This window comes from Electrophorus electricus, chromosome 21 (genome assembly GCF_041902795.1).
Source record: "Electrophorus electricus isolate QZ-2024a chromosome 21, ASM4190279v1, whole genome shotgun sequence".
Taxonomy (NCBI): Eukaryota; Metazoa; Chordata; class Actinopteri; order Gymnotiformes; family Gymnotidae; genus Electrophorus; species Electrophorus electricus.
In genome coordinates, this window is record NC_137517.1 from 5,039,883 (window position 1) to 5,064,914 (window position 25,032).

General features: G+C 42.0%; 1 protein-coding gene and 1 long non-coding RNA gene across 2 annotated transcripts; one reads left to right on the forward strand and one right to left on the reverse strand.

Moving 5' to 3' along the window:
* The first annotated feature begins 11,094 nt into the window (after positions 1-11,094).
* On the forward strand, positions 11,095-19,100 carry LOC113570343 (uncharacterized). Its single transcript, XR_003409893.3, has 3 exons — positions 11,095-11,210; positions 11,583-11,677; positions 18,969-19,100. It is a non-coding gene; the product is annotated as an uncharacterized LOC113570343 (long non-coding RNA).
* On the reverse strand, positions 16,205-24,307 carry LOC113570342 (trypsin-3). The gene is made up of 5 exons (XM_026998693.3): positions 24,179-24,307; positions 21,407-21,560; positions 20,417-20,558; positions 18,899-19,162; positions 16,205-16,908 (listed from the first exon to the last, which is right to left on the reverse strand). The coding sequence occupies exons 1-5, from the start codon at positions 24,294-24,296 to the stop codon at positions 16,744-16,746; spliced, it is 843 nt and encodes a 280-aa protein (XP_026854494.2). The 5' UTR covers positions 24,297-24,307; the 3' UTR covers positions 16,205-16,743.
* Between the last annotated feature and the right edge of the window lie 725 nt (positions 24,308-25,032).

A 25,032-nucleotide genomic window follows, 5' to 3' on the forward strand; every position in this document is an offset into this window, starting at 1 on the left:
TCAGCAGGACATGTACTGCAGTAATGGGAAAATCTCTTCCGTGACAACTACATCTATACTTTCGCTATATACATACACATTTCAATGCAAGTTTGACCACTTTTGTATCGATGGTTACAAGGCAGCAAACAAAAAAAACTGAGCAAACTTCAGAATAATCAGAATAATAAAATCAGAATAATCTGTCCTACATATTTCAAGTGTATATGTAATGTTTGCCTGAATGCAAGACAAACACTTAACATCAAAACCCCGTGCAGGTGTGTGCCATCACGGAGGGTGTGGCTACAAACAAATGTGACCCCATGCGGCAGGCCATACCACGTGACTCGTGGGGGTGGGGGTGCTCTATGACAGTATATTTTCATTTGTCCGTCAAAATGCAGCATATTTACATCCACGGTGATCAGAATTCTGTTGGGTTTTGAACTGAAATGTAACTGTTTTGAACAGTTTTGAATAATCTTGAAATTATTAACTATATGCCATGCTTGAAACATTCTGCAAACCCAGCACAGAGGGGAATTTGGACAGGGCTAATGTTTTAAATCAATTCAAATCCCCGAAATACGTCCCCCTGAAACTTTTATGACATAAAGAATTAGGTAAACTATACACATGCAACAATAATTTTTTTTTAAGGTTGCTTTACAGATCAAATTAGGCTGTGACAGCAGTGGGGCTGATGGAATCATCCCAGGGCACTGAAGTCCTGCCAGCTCTGTGGCGTTCTACAGTATCTGTTCTCCCTGGGGCTGCACAAAGTGCCCCAGTACTGAAAGACTTCCTAGTGGGACTGGTCCTGACCATCTGGACCGCCTGCAGTTTGCCTACCACGCGCACCTAGATCTACATGTTCCACAGAGCCTGCCTAACCTGGACAAATTCGGTGTCATTGACAGGATTATGTGCCTTTATTTTTACAGTGACTCCATCCTGCCTCTACAATTGGAGAATCAGCTCAATACAATGTCCCTTTACAGCCCTGCTTTTTCCTGTATCATGAACTGTCTGACCAACAGGCCACAGCTTGTGGGTCTTCAGAATTGCGTGCCGGAGACAGCAGTGTGCAATACCAGGGCACCTCAGAGATCTGCTCTGTCACTTTTTCTTTACACCCTCTAAACATTAGACTTCCAGTACAGTGCCAGCTGGTAATAGACAGTGGCAGTGGACCACTGACAGTGGATATAAATTACGGCAGAAGAGAAGACACTTTTGGAGGACTGTGTAGTGTAAGAAATCACCTGCGGTGTAACATCATCATGATGGAGGAACTGATGGTAGATTTAGGAAGCCTTTGAGGTCTGTCTCAGAGAGAATGTGAGAGGATATGAAGATGGTGCAGTCCTCTGAGGACCTCGGGATGTATCTTCAGACCGACTCCCTGAACAGTAGAGGCCATAGTCATCAATGCAGCAGGCTGATGGGTTCATTATATCAGACTATAGTGACCAGTATTCTACCCTATACCGTAGCCTACTGGGGGACCAGGGGTACCAGGGGAGGGTAAACACATAAATAAGCATCTTAAGAAGATTAGATCGATCAAGGACTCACTAGACAAGGACAGCAGGGAATTCTAGCTGAACTGGAGATCTGTCTGAATAATTCTCCCGATCCCATCCATGACATTGCAGCACCCTTTAGCAAATGGCATTTTCCACCATGCTGTTGTAGGAAGCACTTTTCTACATCTGTTGGCTGCCAATGGCTCCACAATGCCTCCATAATATGCATGGCCTTTCAGAAAGCTTAATGTTTAAGAGGACTAAATTTACTGACATCATCTACACATCAAGAAAAAAAAGAGACCATTACATTTTTTATTTTTTGACATTTTGCTCTGTCTACTTTTTCCCCTTGGCTACAACTTATACACACACCCGCTTAATTCATAGTGCTTTATCTGATATTACCACCATAATTTATCCCAAGTACCATGATTTGTGTGTTCATTTTTGCATTGGCATGATATCCTCTTTGCACTACGTCAAGATGAACTAGTAGTTGGTCTGTTATATTTGTATCCCTTTGTTCAATGGTTACTATAGCTACAATCAAATTTCCCCTTGGGAATCAGTAAAGTATATCTATCTATCTTTTTATGCATGGCTATATTTTCATAGACTAAAAAAGACTAAATATCAGATACCCTACAAAAAGCAGAGCAAAGCAATACCTGTTAACTTCATGCAAAAATTTGTCTTCTTGAGGACCATGGGATTACTGGTGTTCGTGGTCTGACACTTATCTGATTGTATGATTATTACAGTGCAGTTACTTAATTCAATCACTGTCAATAATTAAATTCCTAAGATACTTTGGAGACTGAGCTCAGCTCACCGTGTGTATATGTGTGTGTGTGTGTGTGTGTGTGTGTGTGTGTGTGTGTGTGTGTGTGTGTGTGTGTGTGTGTGTGCACGGACAGAATTTACAGTGCACCAAAGAGAATTCTCTTACAAACACCGTTCCCTCATCCACAATTTTTCATTCTAGCTGCATCACAATCATCTCTCATCTCTCATCAGCACTGCTTCACTTACACAAGCCCATGTGCCACACAGCAATCTTCCAGTCCTTCTCTGCCTCTCTGCCGCAAATTGTGGTGTCGCCAGCCTGTGTCGCCAGCCTGTAACGGCAGCCTGTGTCGCCAGCCTGTAACGGCAGCCTGTGTCGCCAGCCTGTAACGGCAGCCTGTGTCGGCAGCCTGTGTCGCCAGCCTGTAACGGCAGTCTGTGTCGCCAGCCTGTGTCGCCAGCCTGTAACGGCAGCCTGTGTCGCCAGCCTGTAACGGCAGCCTGTGTCGCCAGCCTGTGTCGCCAGCCTGTGTCGCCAGCCTGTAACGGCAGCCTGTGTCGGCAGCCTGTGTCGCCAGCCTGTGTCGCCAGCCTGTAACGGCAGCCTGTGTCGCCAGCCTGTAACGGCAGCCTGTGTCGCCAGTCTGTGTCGCCAGCCTGTGTCGCCAGCATGGCAGGCCCAATGTTAGTGAGCCCAGTGGGAACAGTTGGAAGTGGCAGACGACGTGACATATGAAGGGGAGTGCTTTAAAGTGCTACGCCCTGTGGCTGCTGTCTGCGTGACACAGACAGCAGCCAAGTGCCCTACAGTTCCCAGCACAGCTGAACCAAGCCATTAAAAGCACTGAATACCTGGTACAGGTGCACTCGGAGCTTAGTTAGAGGGAAAATGTGTGGGGTCTGGCAGCCACAGCAGGACTGCATGGGGAAATGCTGCATTAACTGATCTGCATATAGAGGTGATGATATTTAAATGATGCCATGCCTAAAGCCACCTTTAAATTTATTTTTAAAAATTGTGCAGTAGATTTAAGGCTTAATGTGATATAAATAAACAGAAATGTAAATAAATCAAATCAATAAAAGTGTTGATTATATTTCAGAAATTTGATTGTGCTTAAATTTGAGCCGAATCATTTGTAATGACTTTCAAAAGAAAACTCAAAAGAAAAGAAAGAAAATGTGTTCGTTTGTTGTGCTGATTTAGTTTGGTGGATATCGGAGCGTCTCGGTGGGAGAGGCCAATAACAACCGTGTGGCCCTAACAAGACGGCAGCATGAGGGGAATAAGGGTGCACCACGCAGACAAAGAATCATACCTCCATTACGCCCACACTCTGTTCACGACTCGTGAGACAGCAGGCTGCATGCGTCTGATAGACTGCCAGATTTACATCCAGAGACAGCAAAATCTGAGTGCTGCTTACATTTTTAAGTAAACGTGTCATTTGAAGGTACAGATAATATTCTACCACTTTTCCATGGGTTCGACACTAAAGATGCCTTTGTGGCCCTAGATTGTAAAAAATTAGCACCCCCCCCCAAATGAGGCTTTTATACACGCAATATAAAAACAATGACAGAATGAGAATGAAGCCTGACACCATCTCTTGGTGCTCAGTGCATACTACATTAAGTTAGGATATTAGCTTAGTATGGAAAACTATTCTGCCGAGTTACTCTTAGCTAAGTAGCCAGCTAGCTTAGACAGTTAAGTATTATTTCAAATATGCCATGAAATGTAGTATTTGTCTTCTAAAATCTATGAAATTTGTAATTTTGAGGAACCATGTCCATGAAATAACCCATTTCCCATGTGAATTTAGTATAAGCACTAATCATGTTGTTCACACAGCCTTTAACTGTCTGACCTTGTTTTTCCATCTTGCCCTAGAGATGGTGACTAGCTGCCATGTTGAATACACAATGTATTGCCCACTGAAGGGGGTGAGGAGGCACGTTTACAGCATTTTGGACATCTGCAGAATGCATTCAAAATTACAATCATTCTTAATTGCCAAACATAATGTAACAGATAAATGAAATAGAAACAAATCCTAGTACTTAATATAGGATAGCTCAATTCCTCACCATTTCACATGCTGTCTGTCATTTTCTCAACAACCAGAAATAGAGGCACTATCGGAAACTCTTTCACTGCATTATTTAAATCACATATGTGGCTTCGGCGACCAACTTAGCTCTCCCAAACTGTTAACCGAAAATAAAAACAAAGCAAGGCAGTTGTGACTAAGCGGAATTCATATGGGCTCGTGCACTCGGATGGCGAGAGATGGACAGAGGTTGTTTATTACTCTGTGTTATCATAGCCGAGCTTGTGTAAGGCATGGGCACAGGGGGGTTTAGCCATCTGTCTAAGTTACTGCGTCTGACTTCGAATAATGATTAGATGTAGCAGCAAGAAGCCTAACTTAGAATCCTGGGTGTACGATGGATATCATACACGATAATGGGTTGCTCGCTTGGTATGCATTCTAATATGAATAACACCCTCATCCTCGACCACGATTATGTTTCTAGGTATAAAAAAGTGGATAGTGGCCCCCTACCATGGAAAAATGAGCTTCTCTCGCATTATTGAAATAAAGAGTTTTGAAATAATATGGAAATGTCGTTAGGTTCAAAACACACCGTTCACTCCCAAAGAACAGTCCATATATGAAATTAAAAATGAAATCAATTTTGAAATCACTTTCTCTGATGGTACAAGAACAAATTCATTTACATGTCTCCGCCTATTCAGCCTACAGAGCTTTAGCCATGCCCACTTACAATGCAGCTTTCAGGTGTGAATAATGCACGACAGCCAATCAGAACAGAGCTTATTTTTCTTGTTTCTCTTAAAGGCCCAGTAACATAAACAACCGGTTTATTTCTAAGGGATAAAGAGACATTGTAAAATGGTCCTGTAAAAAAATGAATTATGGATGCCTTTGGAACATAAAGCCACACAAATGCTGTAAGTGGACACCAAGGGGAAAAAAAGAAAAATGTAGAATATGGGCCCTTTAAGTGAAGCATTAAAATGTGATGGAATTAGATGGAAATTTGATGGAATAAGAATTAAAGATGCATGTGAACCTTGATAAAATAAATAGACTGTTTGCAGATAAAAAAAAAAAAAACTATTTTGAAAAATACTGTTGCCCAAATATGGAGAACTACTTCCACTTTCTACCAGTGATGTACCACTGAGTGTGGCTCAGGAAGGTCCTTCAATAGGTGTAGGCCGGAGTAAATAATAAAACTAATAAATAATAAAATAATAAAGCGAGACATACAAGAAAAGGAAAAGGTGCCACCTTTATTGAAAATAGTTTATGCTGATAAAATATGCTGGTTCAAGATGCAGATGAAAGCACAGAATAATACTTAATGGCATTAAGTATTCAAATATCGCTTGAGTAAGGAACACACCATGCTTGAAACATCCTGCTTAGCAATTATATCTGTGATAAATAACTGTTTCATTTTCTCTTTCACATTAATGATTTAAGACACCAAATATTACAAATTTAGCAACTAATATCTGACCGTTTATTTTGCAGTGGTATGCCCAGTGACCTCATAAATATTGAAAATTTAATTCATATCAAGCCTGTTAGGTGTTTTAGCTAGGCATGCATTCGTTAGAGGTAGGATATAATGAGAACATTTCTAAGTCGCACATCTCTAGACCAGCTATGTGCAGCGCAGTCTCCAAACAGTGCTTAAGTGAACGCTTAAGACAGCAAATTTATATTACAACTTGGCAATGAGCAATTTAGGGTTTGTACATTCTCACTCCACTAGGTTGAAGTTAATTATAGATTTACTGCAAAGCTTCGGGTGGTAAGCACGAGAGCAAAGCCTATTAGATTCCAGGGAGATGGGGGCAAACTAGTGTCATGTACTCAGACAAAGACGTTCATACTGCCATGTAACTTTCAAAAACCACGATAACTTTGAAGGATCTTTAGAAATAGAGGACCTTCTCTCTGAGGTGTCCAACACACTGAGCTTTAGAATAGAGTCCTACTGAGAAGTACACCTCACCCCGCATCTACTTTTAAAGGGGTTGTGAAAAGCACTACAAGCCTTCAAGAACTTCAATTTTTTTTTGTTTACTGATAGAGGATAAACTGTGGGTTGTCATAGCAAATATTTCAAAGCTTAAACAAATGTATGCTTGTGTAACAAGACCTTGTAGTCACGAGCCATTCAAAATTGCGATCTTATGCTAGCCATCTTGTGATACTAATCTTTCAGTCTTTTGTGTAATTCCTCCAATCAAATTGTTCTTAACCCATGCAACCTTAAATTTCCCACTTCATCACTGTGGCAATGAAATACAGTTTCATTATGTGGTGCTTCACCACCTGCCATTACTCATTAGAAACCCACAGGAAGAAAATGAGCAATCTGAATGCAGGATCTAACCGGGACTTTAAAAAGGTGGATTTCATCCAGCTGACAATATGTTCTTTAGATCCACGTTGTTTCAATTACAAATCGCTGTTGCGTCAATTAAACAGGTCCAGTGTCACCGTTTGTGTACTCCGGCCGGAAGATTTTTATAGTCCCAAAACAGGAGCTTCAGCAAATTGAACAATTCCTAACCTCTTTTTGTAACTGGGGAAGTGACATTTTGTCATATTGCTGTCACTGAAAGCATAGCAAAAGCATCAGAGTGGCCCCTCGAGTAGAATGAAGACCACTCTCTGTACAACTGTGCGAGGGGAGCAGTTGGAGAAAAGGCTGTCACGTCCAGACCCGGCCTTTCTGCGGTGGGTCGTGAATGTAGTTTCAGGGCTGGTTGATAAATGGTAACTGCAATGGCAGGCAGGTGCAGGGAACAGACCGAGATGTGGCTTTATCTTCAGCAAGGCAATTTAACTCGAAATTGAAAGCCATCCTAAAGAAAGGGGGGTGAGGTGAAAGCATAGGCCATCACAGTCCAAAGGGAAAACCCTGAAGGAAAAGCTTGACGGTAGTCAGAAGTATGCCATTATCAGGGTACACCGAGATGTATCGCACAAGTGCATTTTCTTGCAGTAGGCTGCTAGACTCTTCCTAAAACCTCAGGTTGCCAGATCAATGTATTTAGACATGTTTCCTGATGGAAGTAATCATCTAAAGAAAAGCAATTTCAATATGTCAGATAGCATGTTTATGATGTCTCAGAGTCCAAGTGCAGTATATTCTGGCTATGAAGGTACACAATACTGCAAAATAAATACACGGTTTGCAAAGATATTTTACTTTGAGCAGAGAGAATCAATTGAATTGTAATCAATTAAAGTACTTCACCAAATATTTCTAGCCAATGCTTCTCAAACTCCAAACCAGTACACCCCATTTAAGTTTGTATTTGTCGGCAGACAGTATGCCATCCACACAGCCCTAGTCAGGCCCACCCACAGTTCTCCAGATTAAAAAAAATGTTTGCTTGGTTGCCAGGGCGGCAGATAAATAAGCTTGTCACTAGCTGAGCTGGATGAAGCACTTTTTGTTTGGCTGGGAGGTTGTAATTTCCAGTGGACAGAGCTGCAGAACCTACTGTTTCATTTTTATGGCCTGGTTAAGAACAGTTACAAGACTTTAGAGAAATGCCTCAGAACAGTGACTTTAGAACTGGTTACAAACATCTTACCAACCCTAATATTTATACTTCTATTAGATTAGTTATATTTTCTTCCCATCTACTCATTGAGGACAGTGTCCTCAGTCAGAAATGATGGCAACCACACTGATCTTGACTGGCACACAGAGCACCTGGAATTCAGATCAAGAAGTTCTTCATGTACAACAGCTTTTAGTTTTAGTTTTGAGGCAACTTGAACTAAGCCCTTTTCAACCTCCTGGACATTACCCACACACATAAGCTCAATGGGTCTCTCTAGCACTTTTGAACAAAGTTAGCCTGGAGCAGGAGTGGGTGAGAAAACACATGGGAGCTTGCTTCTGTTCATTAGGCTCTGGTACTGACTGACATGCACGGCACCGGGGAGCCGGGAAATGAGTTGATCTAACAATATCTGTTCTCTTTGATACCGTTTCCATTCTTCTCTCTGAGATGATTCACCAATACTGGCTGTAATCAGGAATGTGGGTCTGATAAATTGCACATTACAACAGCTGTTTAAACTTAAAAAAGGCCTGCATGCAAAAGGCAGCATGACCAATACATGTAAGACAGTAGTGGGAGATTCTTATGACCCACACCTTACTCAAATGAATTTCTAACAATTTACAATTGGTCTGACATATAACGTCTGCAGCTATACACGTCCATTCACATGTTGTGAGTGCTGCGCAAGAAATTTCCAATTCAAAAAATTGTGGCAGGATCACTTGATGAATAATAAAAAGTAATGCAATAAGACCAAAAAAATTATGCATTCATATGTAAAAATGTAAGTCACACGTGAGCAAGTCTGTTAGCTGAAGTAATCCTAAACTCCACTCACTGGGCAAATGGAATCCACAAAGATTAATGCATAAACAATTAGATTAGATTAGCTGCCCTGGAATTAGGCCTGTCTATGTAAGTAATTCATACAGGTAATGAGAGCTGAAGATTACTTGTTGTTTTTTGTGCTTGATTACAATTATACTCCTACATGGCAAGTTAATGTGATAGTTTTAATGAATAAAAGACAAGGCATTGATTCGCAATTAAAAACCATTAAACTTTGCGCATGGCTCAGTTCTGACTGCTTTTCGTATCCTACTTAGCTTCGTATTTTCAGTGTATTCAGCCTTATGCAGTGAGGTTGAAATATGCAATCAGCCTGTTTCACACCTGTCTACTTCAGCCTTGGGCTCAGACCATTCTTGGAATTCCTCCATTAAACCAGTGCGGTGGGATGTGCAAAATCACCAAACACTGGCATCCATTCAGCATAGTACCAAGGTCATTAGTGCTATAAAAAGGACAGAAAATGAAGGAAAAAAATTATATATACTCAAATTCTCCCTTTGTCGTTTTTCTGGCATGACTGCATTTATGATTTACTCAGTTGAACTCATTTCAGTTCAATAATTTCATTTATTAGAAATGGAGTGTTGCAACAACATTGCATCATATACTCAAATATTCACATTATGCACAAAACATAATGCTGTGACCCCTGACTACATCTGAGGATGCAGGTGGCGTTGAAGAAAGATTGCAATGCTAAATCTGTTCCAGCCATTCCAGCAAGCAAAGCAGACAGGCAGAATTATTCCCCAGGTGTTCACCTCTGGCCTGAAGCTCACATCACCCTTTAGGAATGACCGGGAGATTTTCTTCTATCCCTATTAGCCCTGTGTCTTGCAGTACTACATCACGCTTCCTGCTTATCGATCCAAACCTAAGCTTGTCCTACTCCACGTTCAGAGTTAATCACTGGCTGGGAGTCAGTATGATGGCAGCATTCTGCATGGCTCTCCCTCCACAGCGCCCTGGAACCTCACGTCTTTTCGTGGGACAGTGAGGCAGTCACATGGGTTCCTGGATATCTACAGAAGCGGAACCATCGTAATGCAGAAGTGGCAGTGTACAGCAAAGATGGGTCTCTGGCCTCAGTGGGCTGTGCCAACGTGACCTTTAATGTCCATCCACAAGTCCACGGTGTTACTGGAGAAAGGGAGACCAAGCAAAAACACAATGAACGTTTAAAGGGATGAATTGAAGAGAAAAGCAGAATAATTCCATTATCCAGCAGAAAGTGTTACTTCAGTGCATGTTTGGGCTTTGCACTGTGGTAAACACAGCGAGCAAACAAGCCCCCTTCCCTCTCCAAGAAAAGCATGTATACCCTCAAAGATTTTCTTTTGCAGGTATTGAATTTTAATGCGTCTGCCTTAACATCTGAGGAGTGTGTGGAGCTAATGTTCCTCATGGAGGCATGTTTAAAATGTGCGCCGTGCCTGTTTGAGGTGCAGACAGACTGACTCATCCATGCAGAGAGAAGCTAAAGGCAAGAGACGCCACCCACCCGGTGCTCAGACTCGAATCCCCACGCACTCCTCCATTCGGTGGCTTTATTTAATCAGCCGACAGCTGATGGATGTGCTCCTGTTCTATATTCTGAATCGGGATGAGACCGTCTCTTAATGCAACGTGAAAAGCTTGCCATTCCCATTTTTGATTGTGCACGACCTGTCGTGCATGCGTTTATCACAATGTGTATCCCTCCTTCACCGTGATGAATGATGCGAATGCTGGGGTCGCTAGAGCAGAGAGATTGCTTAGCACAGCACCTGGATAGATAACAATGAAGTGCTGTAAATACTACAGTGTGCAAACAGCCAGAAACCACTCTTAACACCATCCTCCCCATCAGGAACTCTGTCTGACCTGTGATATTGTAGGGACGCTGACATCATCAGGTAGACCATCATATAAATATGAAACCAAGATACACTTAGCAATTCACCTTTAAGTTATATTTTAAAAAATATTGCAGTGCTTTAGAAAGGTGCAAATCATTGCATTTTGTAAAAACGCAATATGACACCAGCATTGTAGAGCTAGATTATGCTAATACTGTTGATATGGGAGGCTATACCTAAATAATGACTTGGTCCAATAGTCCCCTGTGGAAAAAAGGTAATTTGTATGTCCTCCAAATTCACCCATTATAACTGCAGTGTGCAGTTTCTGAGCTTTGCTGTAATGAGGACATCAGAGAACTGAATACTTTGCCCATGTAAATGTTCTCGTTGTTCTCGTGGACAAACACGTAGGCGTATTTATGACTGTGCCTGTCTGCAGCAGCATTCATCGAACAGGGGACAGAAGCAGAGGAAGTTATGTCACACATCCAGCTCTGACAGCTCTTAAACAGCCTTTAGTTAACAACACACTAAGCAAAGATGCATACCGTTAGGAGACCCGAACACAACGCCACTTCTCTGAAGGTAAGCTTGAAAGGTAAACGTCTCTCAAAGGTGAACTGACTTTGCTCCAAAAAGAACAAACACAGGAGCACAGAGAGACAGGATGGGGTGAAGGAAACTCCATGTTGGAATAAATAATATCTCATTAGGGTTTGTCTTTGCACTTACAGGCTTCCAGCCTAATGGCTACTATTAAATATAGATTATTCGAGCCCCAAACCAGGCCTCGGCACTTCTGCTACGGTAGCCTTTTTGAAAGGTCTGCTGTTGATGAGTTGTTCCTCGTTGTATGCTGGAAGTTGAAAAGTAAAATATAGCTGTTATAAGAGGGAGTGAATAACGAGCAGGGAGAGTAATTACCTTTTCATTTCTCCCTCACGCTGAAAATCGCAGCCCTCTGCTTTATGTAACGTTCTGGTGTCCTTCTGTTCTCAAAGCCTGATCTAGCCTACTTCAATCCGGTGCGTATGCAAAGAAGTTCTATAAAGGTAAGACATTTAAAATATGTAAACCTTATAGATTTCAAATTTGATGTTTTTATTTGATATGATGTATGTTTTTGTGTTTTAACTGGCAAAAGTACATAAACTGACATAACCATGAGCATGACATGGTTAAAATAATCCAAGCGACTTTAAATAATATCTGCGCTAATTAAGAAGAATGTGAAATGTTGCACTGTAAGCCTACTAAATAATACCAGCTTTCACTTTTGGTTTGACAAAACATTAAACACAGGATAAAAGGGGGGAAAACAGATAACAAAAACATGACGAAAAAAAATTCTATTGCTTAACCAAAATGAATGTGCTTTATAGCGTGCACTCCAGTAATACTCTAACAGTATATTGCCCCCTTGAGCTAAACCAAACAAAAGAGATGGAGTGCATGAATTTTCTACGAGCAGATGTAATTACAGAGAAGGACAAGGCTTTAGATTATCTGCAGTCCGGTATGCCTTCTCACAGAGAGCGTGCCATCATTTATTTTTTTCTTACCCTTCAGTGTTTTAGAATTCTTAGAAATGTCAGTGGGTTTTTAATGTAAGTCTGAGCTTGTGCAGGTAGAGCGTTTAAACCGCCAAGCCGCGGCCCGAGTGCTATCCATCTCAATTTAGCCAAACATGGCTGCTTCTCTCAATGAGGATGAAAGATAAATGACCTGTGTCTCACAGCTAATGCCTTTCAAAAGCTGACTGGCTGCGCACATTTGAAGCCGTCATCGGGAGCACGGAGTACTCCATTTGAAGCGCGGACCTTGTTCTTTTTAACTTAGAGTCTTGACTGATGTAACACATTAATGGTAGCATCTGGTTCGCTAGGGCATCACTCTGTTATCCATCCATCCATCAAATCACCTGGGCAACAGAGGTCCGCCGCACCTTTTTCATAAAGCGCGTGCTATGACGACGACTCGTATCAAGATTGCGCTCGCGAAGAATGGCTGATGTTGAACCATGACCTCCCATGTAGCCTCTTCCAACTGATGGAGCCATGCCTTTTATTACAACTTGCGACAGTGCAGGCCAGATCTTCATGCGCTGGAGTGTTACTATCAAGGCAAGGCACATGATCAAAGCACGCTGCGGTGGGAGGGGTGCCGAAGTCCAGCACCATAGACGGTCCAGCTGGGGCTTCAGCAGTTGTATACGAATCCAGCAAGCACACAAACTTTGGAGCCAACAATACATGTGGAAAGCTTGCAAGCACTTTGAGTGTCCAATAGTGGCAGTGTTGATATATCAGCGCCATAGAGCAGGATAGGCCTTGTGCATGACACACGCCACTTTGTGCTGGGCCTAACCTGCTGCTAACACCAAAGCATTTGGAGTAATCGCATGTCAGAGGCAGCCAAACCAATTCCGTGTGTAACGCTAGGTGTGTATCTGCCATCTGAGCTCTGTATGCTGCTCAGGTTCCGTCTGTTTTCCTCGCACAGCTATGCCTCTGTAATTGCATCGGTACCCAAGTTCTGCAACTTGTTTTCTGGCCATGACATGTTCAGGCCCAGTTAAGGCACCTCGAACTTAAAGGATACTGCCAAGTTCGCTTCTGAAGTACCCACCAATGCAACATCATTGGTGTAATCTTGGTGGTATACGTAACACTGTATTAGTGTGACACTATTCCTTAATGAAGGTCAATAGTTATGTTAGAACACAAGCACTACTGCGCAGTGCCAGCCATAGTGCTTGATCGTGGAAATGCTGCCTTCTTACAGTATAAGTGACTTGTAGCAACCTGCCAAGCTCATGGTGGACAGGAGCTGAAGGGCAAGAATAGCATCCAGCACAGGTCATCCCGCCTTCCAGAAATCCTTGTTGCTGAGTTTGCCGCTTGTCTACCAGCACTGACTGGAGTCTCGCAAGCAACATGTAACCACGAGGAAGAGCTAATGATGTCACACTGAAAGGTTGATTTCTGGTGGAAAACCATCTGGGCCGGTTGTGTGGCTTTGGGCTTTGGCCAAACCTGCATTCAGATTTTACTGCTCTTTCCCTTCTTTCACCTTGATAGCAAGTGACAGATAGTAAGTCTTACATTTAGGGCATCCGAGGCATCGTGGTCCGGAACCACGATCCAGTTGCCATCAAGAACTTTGACAGAAAAAACCAAGAGCTGATGGTCCGAATTGTCATTTGTTGTGCTTACACCAAATGGGCAGATGATGGCTTTAACACTAGCTACCCATGGCCCTGGACTGGCGTCAATATCACCAAGAACAAGCAACTCATGCTTTGACACTGACTGGATGATATCAGTCAGCTCATCATAAAAGCTGTCTCTTCAAGTCATCATTGCCCTCTGTTGGGGCATATGTGACAATTGATGACACCAATACTGATGAAGGATTATTGATGAAGGATTCTAGAGCCATAAATGAGCTGTGGTGATATGGGGTGCCAGTGAGTCATTAAGTGGTGGGTGCAGAATTAGGACAACTTGCTTTGTGTGGTTGGTGCCACCTGAATGTATTATGGTGGGACCATTCACTGTGCGTTGTTCATGGCCTGGCAGTTGTGTCTCAGTATTGCCAGTGAACAGCAGGTTATTAATGCCAGGTTATTAACCTGTTTTGTGTATTGCGCTATTTTGGCAACCTTTGACTCTGGAACAAAACATTCTGCTCGTCTGTTCCACAAGTATTTGCACTTAAAACAACTTGTAATAAAAGGAAAATGAAAGACTAAAAATGTGCACCAATGAGCTGGCACAGTGAATAAAGCTGAAAACAGACCTGAAAGAGATTACATTACACTAGCAAGATTCTATAGAAGAGCACAGCCTTGAGGGCTGGGTCCCAACTGGCTCCCTCTTTGCAATGTACTGTGTAAGGTGTAAAAGCCCATTGGCACCAGTAGTGCACAGTAAACAACACTAGGATGGTGGTGGTGAAAAATAGGTGGGTCACTTTGGATAGTGCCCTAGTCTCAGCTGCCTGTAGCCAATGGCTCTCAGCCATGGAACAGGCAGCTGCTCACAGCATCACCAGGGTCAGTGCACCCTCTACCTGCTGCTCACCCATGCCTGACTCATCATGGTCTCGTGGAGACGCGCCACAGGCCCGACAGACGTGAAGTGGAGATAGCGGGCCACGTCCCAATAATTGCTGCCATGCTCAAAAGGGAAATAACAAAAGAGCCTGTTTTGTTTTGTTTTGGTTTTTTTTCCTTTTTTTCACTGAAGGTCTTCCCGAAATGCCGACCTGTCGGGGAGCTGCTGTGAAGAGGCATTTATAAGAGAATACAGACATGCCAGTTGACTTTTCCAAGGGAGTGACTGCAGAGACCCTGGGGCACACACTGAATTTCCTGGAAGGTTTTTAAAAATATATGTATTGTATTGTTTGGTGCCTGCAGTGTTGTAGCCCTGCTGATGTTAGAAAGCATCTGAATATAGCCACTCGCGGCACGTGCCAAATCTCATTGGCCTGATGGGTAAAATGCCCCCTTGTGACTTTAGATGAATTTCCACATGGAAATGTAGACTATACAGAGAGCAGCATAATAGGAGTGTGCACAGATGCTCTATATTGCACTTAATTTACACCACATTCTCTATCATATGCTGTCATATAATCCAGTCTGCCATGCCAGAACACACGCATAAAATGCATAAAACCATAAAACCAAGCATTTGGTGACACATTTAAGTTACAAAGCCTTTTAATAGGTACTCAGGGCCACTGTGATGTTCTGCAGGTTTCCAGGTTGTTCTACGTAAACAAGTCTAGGCTCAAAAATAGATGGAGCGATGGATCAAGCTGGCCTAGATTCAGATGGCAGCCCAGTTTCACCCCAGTGCTATATGGCAGGCTTTGTCTTTCTAGTGACAGTCCGATCTCCTGGAACTGCTGGCATGGTGAATACTTAGCTTCACCGAATCAATACTATGCAAGAGCCAGCATGATAAAACCTACTAAACTACTTAATTGAGAGTTCAGCTATGCAACAGAGATTAATATGCTATACAAAATGCCTTTTTATTCTTCTTGTAATGTATGGTGCTGACTGATGATGAAAATGGCTCTTTATGCAAACGTTCAACCCGTAGCGGTAAGACCGTCACATCCATTGTGATGGGGACACACCTCTAAGCTGAAGAACACAATAGTCCCCGGTTGTGTAAAGTGATAGTTCCTGATCTAGGCCATCTTTAATCTCAGTCATGCTGATACACCTGAAGCAGTCCTATCGGGTGTGCCCGAGGCTGTTTAGATTTCGACTGGCACTCCTTTGTGGAGTCACTCTAACGGTGTTGTGACTGTCAAGAAGCCGTACCCAGAATACCTCTGTAAAGGTCCAAAGGTACCAGCTTTGTAGTCCAATAACAACTTCATTTTTTTTTTTACTTTTTTCCCTTAAATGATTATTCCAGCACTTTTTAATTTTAATATCTATGTGACTGTATCTTGAGTGAATATTTGATTTCCACAAACACATGGAACTTGACATTATAGTTTAAAAGAAGAGAAATAAATTGTCACAGTATTTAGAGGTATAGCAGTTTATTAAACAAAACAAGATGTACAATTGGTCTGCTCAGCTGTGGTCTTGTGAATAACTCCTACACCATTGCTTTGAAAATGAACTTTAGACCCAAAATCACTCTACAGAATGTATTCACTTGAAATTTGCCATTTTCATTCTCTCTGAGATGATTTGTAGAATAGAATTGCTACTGAATTGTTAAAGATTATTGCAACCTTCGGAACTAGAGTTGTGATGATCTAGGTGATGATCTAGGTCCCATGATACAGCGCAAACACATTAAATTTATTTACTGTGTCACAGTGAAACTTTAAAAGAGATACAGTAATATGGCACCTATTTTTGAATGAACATACAAAAAAGCCATATGAACCAATTAACACTCAGAAAGAAAATGAATCATAATCAGCCATCTAAAACTTCCAGCTTCTACCCAAACACAGTGCAAGTTACATTTAACATTTTTAATGTAACACAACAACCATATTGAATTTGGCATGTGTTGAAGTGTCTCAACATGGCTTCAAGTTCAAGGCTGGGTTGAAGTAACACTGCAGTTTAATTCTAGAGGCAGTTTCCATAGAAGCCAGATATACTGCTATCTATCCAGCTGCGGAACTTTGACACAGCAGTGTAAACTCCGGGATACCGAGGATCCGCACAGCTAGTGCCCCAGGAGACAATACCATAGACACGGCCATCACACACCAGTGGTCCCCCTGAGTCACCCTGCACAGCAGAATAGACTATTAAAATTCCTGCACAATAAACTGAAGCAATGATATTACGGCACAATAATAATCAGTTATTAAACAGTTACCTTAGATTTGATCCACACAGGATTAAACACTATTTAGTTTCCCTAAAGACTTGTATTGAGTTAGTGCAGCTGTTTGTGGAGAAAGGAGAACAATATCGGTTTGACATCTAGGAAAGATTCTTCTCTAGACACTTCCATAAGAAGTTTATACATTTATCATTGCCACAGAGGTTTCCAACAAGAGCGTAAAATAATACCACAATGATTTGCCCTAGCCATGCCAGTGTGCCATTCCAAAGAAACGGCCTATGCTGCAGAAGGCTCATGCTTCCTGCTGGAAAGAAGGACCAAAGCAGCATCCGGAGCGCAGCTGGGCAGAGCACTTGAAAGTCGTTACACTACTGCCTCGAGTTTTTGCTTTTATGTGTTTGAAAGGTTACATCAGAGACCACAAGGTGCATAGATGTATTGGTTGCTCTTAAGGCAATCCCCTTTAATAAAGCCAAGGTTTCGGCAAACCCTCAGGCTGTGTTCATATTATCATGCTGTAATGCCTCAGATTTGATTGTCTGCTTCCCAAAACCAGATTTAGCCTAAACCAAGACTAAAAGGTTCTTCTAGTATACACCACAGGCCATGCAATTTGGTACAACACTAGGCTTAATTCCTGTGTCTTTTACTAGGAATGTCAGCCTTTATATGCAAGCCCTTTCTGAATTAGCACATACTCAGAGCATGCAAACACCTGGTGCTGTCTGTTCCACATTTCTTTAGTCCGGTCCTATCCAGTCCACATATTTGTTCTCGCTTCTTCCACACCTGAGCCAGGCAATAAGGAGATGTGATCTTCCAGATCAATTGTGCTGGACGTTGAACAGAACTATAAGCTGCACAGGTTTGCTGGAGCTCCCTGTGGCCTGGATGGAGAACCTTTTTGTCTCCATCTGTGGTAAACAGTTGGCAATAGTGGGAATAAGCAGAGATCAAGATCAAAGCTGGACATGTTAGATTTCTTTAAAAGTTTATGATTTACTCGGTGAGGATTTTTCAAGAGTACAGAAAGCATAGTGGCATTCAAATTGCACTGAAATACAAGACCTTCACACTTTATTGTCTTAACTATGTAGTGTAATTTTTTTTTTCTCAGAAATGCTTTCCTCTGATTAAGGGAGATTCTCAAGGCATAACACTGCCAGTATGTCGAGGGCTTGCATTTGTTTTCGTGACCCCATGTTCTGCTGGTGTCTGGAGTATGCCGGTTGATTTCCTTTAATCGCACACATATTACTTAAAGAATCTTCATCACACAGTCTGACTTTAAAATCACACAATATCGCATAGTCAAATATAGAATTCTGCCAAGATTTTACCGGCATCATCTTGTGCAGTCTGACATGTAGCAGTCTGATAAGATCCCTGAAACTGCAGCTTTAAGTCCAGCTTAATGTGGCGTGCACAAAATCGCAGTGCTGATAGCATTCAGTGAATTCTCACTGCCACCTCAAAACAGTGGATGGCAATAATGATAACGACGCCAAATCCTCTCTCACACCCAGGTAGTTTCCACGGCAGAGAAAGGACTCACAGATTAGATCTGCGTCCGGACCCTTTTCAAATAACATTATGGTTGGTGTTTCGTATTAACACACTCCCTCTCGTGTTCTGATGCTTAAGAATGAGTTTCAACTGGCAGGCGGTTAAAAGACCAAACCTAATATGGCTACACTCATGCACCACTGCACATACTACATCATACACATTGTTACTAATGTGTAATCCTGTGAGGGCTTTTCAGGAGCAGGTTTTGGAACCACTAAACCTTTCAAAGTATTTTTTCCCCCACAGTATGTTCTGAAATGATCAAAGCGATTCTGGAATTTCAGAAACCAAACTTGCACGTGTTTTAAATTGTCAACCATAATCAGGACCGGGAAAATATTACAGAAACGTATAGCTTACACTGCATGCATCCTTCCCTCCGGCGGCGTAGCCGGCACAGATCATACTGTCTGTGATGTTGCCGTTGTAGGAGCTCGTGCTGTTGCACGCGGTACTGGAGACGATGGGCAGCGTGACTGTGAGGAGTGTCGAAGGGATCCCCCCGGAGGGAGTGGTGAAGCCCCAGCCAGATACCCTACACACGTGGCCCTCTGTTGTGTCTGCCCCCTGCAGGGGCAGAGGAGCGATGGACACGTAGCTGTTCAGAATCACCGGGGCTTGGAGCTGCACAGGAGACAGAACCAGCAGCACTGAACAAACGGTTCGTTTGGTATAAGTATAACCCAACTAGTCTAAAGAGAAACTTTAAAGGCCCAGAAGCCTGACAGCTTCCACCAATGGGTCCGCTTCTTTTGGGTTGCCAGTAGTTTCCAGTAAATAAGTCACATATAGTTATGAGCGAAATGTTTGTGAAACAGAATTATCCTTATTTCTACATGAATGGTTTCTAAAAGGTGTTCTAATCTTCATCTAAATAATAACAATAAAGACACACATCAGAGGTTGTGTTGTATTTTCTAGACAATACACACTCACTACCATACCTTTGTTGAGGGGAAACAAAAGGTCACTGTAGGCTATGTGAAGTGAGGGTAACTGCAACCAGGTGTTCCAAACAGTTCATAGATTGATGCTAATTTGTCAAAAAAAAATCCCAGCCTGAATTGCAAGGCAGGAGTGAGTAACAAGGGAAATTCTAAAGAGCTGGGCCTCCATCAGCACATAGTCAGGCTAATGATTTCACGGTGAAAAAAGATTATCATTTCCTCCAAAATCAAGTGGGATTGTTCTTGTTTTTCCATTTAATTAATTTTATTTGGACAGGTGTATTTTCTTACAAAATCAATGACTTGCTGAGATGTCATTGTGCTAACATTGTGTGAACTGAAAAACCTCCAGCTTAAATGCTCGAAAGGGTTTCAATCTTTTGAACCTCAAAGTCAATACAGCGCTGGCTTTCAGAAACCAGAACAGACTCTGGAGTGATGAGAGTGGTTCCTTCATAGCTGTTCAGTTTACCAAAATCCTGTCATAACAACGTTTGCATTTCCCACTTTAGCTTATGGAATTGCATTTTCTGCTTTTGAGTGCTTTTTAATTATTATTCACTGAAATCCGCTGTTTCAAAGCAGTGCCTTTTTGAACTGCAGCACTTTAATGTTTTTTAACAATGCCATAAACATAATGAGAGATTAGAGGACATTCTTTGTTAGGTTGTCCTGGGACTCCTTCACAAAAAGCCATTGATGTCAAGCGGTTTGACAGAACTATTTGCATGTGTTTTGTATGCACAATTTGTAAAAGGTTCAATGACAGCTAATTGCCACTAATGATTACATGAATTATCCCACAACAGAACACAGCCCAAATCGGTACTGAACTTGGGCACATTAGCAACTGTCGCTTACTTAATCAACGCAACAGACCTTAACCAACCTTCGTTTACCTTAACAAAGATGACAGTGCATTTCCACTTGCCTTAATGAGCATGATGTCAGCGTTGTTGGTGGTTCGGTTGTACTGGGGGTAAGTTATTAATAGCCGTGGCATGCGGTACTGTTCTGTCCCTTCGTATATGCCCACGGAGTAGTCTCCAGCTACGATCCTCATATTTCCAGTCCTAGACACAGCACACGGGATGAACACAATCATCCAGGGAAGGACAACGTTCTATACATGGCCACTGAGTGGTTGTAGATATTAAATAAAAAGTGTTAATAGATCTTATGTAGAAGCTTAGAACCTTTTGATGCAATTATAGTACAAAGAAACAGGTAATATTATCTGTAATGCATTTTAAGTGCCACTGTAAAGTTCCTAGGTAAATCTGAAATGTAAGGTTCCTAGGTCAATCAAACAGTAGTGCACAGGTGCAGTTTTCTGCTGTTTCAGGGGTGAGATTTGAGTAGATATTTGGTGGGGACTGCATGATGCTAACAGGTTGTCATTACCCTCCTTTACCTGTTAACTTGTGTTAACCTTCTAGTTTCAGCATAACTCTCAAGACACAACACTTCCCACTGGGTGATTCCTATGGCTGACCAAGATCACATTCCATTTTTTGTTCCAAGACACTTTTGTTCCAAGACACTTTTGTTCCAAGACGCTTGATGTTTTAACCTTGACACCCTTTGTAAAATATCCCAGCATGAGCACTTGTTTGTCAGTATTGACCTTTGACTTTACAGCATTCCTTTGTCACTGTTTATCTTGTTTGAGTGTGTGTGTGTGTGTGTGTGTGTGTGTGTGTGTGTGTGTGTGTGTGTGTGTGTGTATAGGTTTGGACTTAGTGATTTAAACAAATTGTGCCATATCTGCATATACACCTTCTGCAGATAACAACTACTGTCTGAAATAGTTGCATACATGAATAGAAGCACCATACTTCATAACAACAAAACAACTATAGAATGGTTAGCTGGCAAATTGATATAAGCAAGCCTAAATCAGACCTGCAAAAGGCCTTACCCTATATTGCAGTGTGCTGCGGTCAGCACCCAGGACTTGCTAATCAAAGTGCCTCCGCAAAAGTGCTGTCCCACTGTGGTCTGGATGGACACCAGGTACGTGATGGAGTATGGCGCAGGACTGTAGCCACCTATAATGCGCCCCTGCTGCTGACCTGGGAGGTTGGAGAACATGATCTGCCGTGTTCAGCTGCCATCATCAAAGCTATATATATATATATATATATATATATATATATATATATATATATATATATATATATATATATACATACACAAAACCCAAAAGATATATATATATAGATATATATATATATAGATATATATATATATATATATATATATATATATATATATATATATATATATATATATATATATATATACAAAACCCAAAAGATATACACTATCACTTTTATCATTTGGAGTAGGCGAACAGTTCCATTTGTGGTCTGGCATCCCGCTTTAGCTGTTTGGATTTCATTTCACCTTCCTCACGTTTTCTAGTGCGTGTGTGTGTTTGTGGGGGGGGGTGCATATAATAGCATGTATTACTCATGCATAATACCCCAGTGAGCCTGAAAGGGAGTGGTGGTGTAATAGAACGGTCTCATGTTCTGTCCTGGTGGCTAACTTTGCCAGTAGGGCAAACCCAACACCAATCGGGTCTTGGTGTCAAACAATGCGCCCGGAGTGTGCGGTGTGATTTTCCCACCTTGTCACCTCCACAGAGACGTGGCCCTGCTTGAACTGTGCGCGCGGTGAATAGGAATCCCGTTAGGAAAGAAAACGATACATGAAGCTGTGCCGTGACTATTAAGACTTCGGTGCTGCCTTACCTTCCCTGCCCTGGAGGTGTTGGGTAACTATGCGCTCTGAGCGTGCTCCGGTTATGGGAATCTGAACGATATCTGGCTGTGATGTCGCGTGTGCTATGCTTGCCGTGTGGAAAATGCGCGAGCCAGATTGATGCCCCTTATGTGATACAATTTATCACGAGATTCATGATCTGCCAATCGTGTGTGGTGTGTGTGTGTGTTTAATACTAAAAGTCACGTCTCAAAGAGAGCGTATGGTCTCTGGTGTTGAAGTAAACCATTATTTTATGTTTATTTTAGTCCACTTGGACATGAATGGATGTTTTAAGAGACAGTTCAACACTGGCATCTTTGATGTTCAGTGCTGTGATATCCATGTCCTTCCTGTCTTCCTACTGAATCTCTTAACGTTTACGTGTGAGCTACAGAATAACACAAGAACAGAAGGGCTAATATGATACAGAGCCAGAAATATATAGCTGGTAGGAGATTCTGTGTTTCTTCTCAGACTTGTAAATTAGACTCTGGTAAGTATGCCACTGGTGGTAAAATAAGGTTAGGCTATACATTTTGTAAATTAATTGTCCAGTACTATGCAGGTTAAAAGACGTTTTGGCTGCTTTTTGCTGGTTTATCTGCCCTAGCTGTCCCAGTGGTGCTACAAAGGTTCAGTGATAGTGAGGATGTTGGGGAACATCCAGTTATGATTCAGCCCAGTGTCTGCCCAGAGTGCTCCATTTTGAAGTGTTTCTATGTATTATGAATTCCTTATCACACTGAAACATGTTAAAAAGTTTTCCGGGAGTCAAACAGCAAGGACAGATTTGGAATCCAAATCTGTGTTCCTCTAACCATGTCACACGATATGAATAGCTTTGTAGTAAACATTGATATTGTACTAATTATTATTTGCATTTATTCTATAATGTTTACATAATGTTGCATGCAAATGTACAGTTAACGCCCTGATAAATAATGGATCATTTCATGGGTTGCCCTGACTGAGTCCCCACTGACTGCGTTTCCTTAGTTTTATTTTTGGTCTCTAAGGAGATGGTCCTTTTTATTGAAAATGACCTTGATGCACTTGTGTATTTATCCATGGCCACTGAAAAGCTCCATTTGTCAGTGGAAAGTCTAATTCAGTTACAGCTAATTCAATTCCAGCTCATTCTTTTGCATAATACGTTTTAGCATCAGCATGCCTGACAAAATGTCACCCTGTGCTTTAAAGAAACTTCACAGAAACTCAGAAACAAGCAAGGGATAAGATATGCGGAGAAAGGAAGAAAGACACCAGTAATACCCCTGTCATACAACCTCTCGCTCAAAATCTGGCTCTGTTTCTTCTTTATTGGATCCAGCTCTCTACTTTTACATCACTGGAGGTGCATGGAGTATGTGTTTTAATACCTGTTCCTGCAGATCAAAAGGAACTGATTCGGTCAGTGTTTATCTCACAGTGACAAAAAAAAACAACAAAAAAAACAACTATTCCCAGATTTGAACCAAACAGCCAGGCAAGGATGTCAATCCCTCAAACCTCTGTTTGTTTGTTCACTTGCAAATCTCCTCACCATATTTGGTATTCATTTGCATATTTGGAATTAAACGTATAGGTGCTTGGGTGAAACCATTCATCTTTTAAAAATCAATGGGGTATTACATTATTACACTCAGTGGTCAATAAACCAGAAAAAGCATAGCTTTGTCTGAATTCTTTTATCCATCATGTAAAATGTAATTTTACAGGGAAATTTCTGTAGCTGCTTTGAAGAGTCCTAGCAGTCCCCGGACCCCAGTTCAGGTAGAGACTGCACTCATCAGTCTTTTTCCTTTCATTCAGCCTCAGATGAGTCTAAGTACATTACAAAAGTGCAAGCCATGCCGAAATTATAACTTCACACTGAAGAATCTTTAAAAAGTGAAGTTCAGTGCTCCACTGCTTTACTTACAGGTGACAGCGAGGAGTTCCAGGATCACACACAGGATGAGTGCAAGAATATCCATGCTTGGGCAGAGAGACAGAGAGCTCCACAACAGGTTGTAGTGAGAAGCACTTTGCCACACCATACTCTGACATAAGGGAAGGCTGTCTCCAGTACTCTCGGGTTTCCCAGTTCCGATTTCCGTTCCCATGGCCACCATGACGACTGAGGATAGGAACAATATATAATTGAAATAGAGCATGCTTAAGACCGCCTGTGGACTTCTGATTCAGACCAATCATCACACCCTTCTTCTTCATCGCTTGGGATGTGGTGTGATTACCAGATATAGGCTGACTCTGCCTTCTTCATAGACTACATAAGATCATATTTTCATAGACCTTAGACCATTTTTTAAAAATGAGATGTGAATAGATGACTTTACATCAGGTGCGTTCTAGCTCTGGCTGCCATTAAATTGGAGCTGCTCTCAGCTAATGCTTAACTTCCTCGCTTTCAAGGACAATTTGTCCCAAGCCCCGATGTCCAGGGGCAGCTCAGTCTCCCATTTTACTCTGACACATTGGCCTCCCTTCTTTTCTAGCAAGCGATCCTTTCTCACCACAGAAAACCCCCCCCAGCTCTCCTGACCGCAGTGCATTCCCCTGGGTGCTGACTGCAAGCTTTTTTTCTTTTCTTTTTTTTTCCAGCTGACCTGTCACGTTGCTCGTGAGCTCCTGTACAGGCATTGAATCAGCACCTCCTCTCATCTGCATGCTGAACCCTGTGGCTTGCTAAGCACACTCTCTGAGGTGCCTCCCCTCCAAAGCCCTGACCAGCGGCCTGCACTTTCCAAGATGAGGGAGCAGGGTTCACGGTGA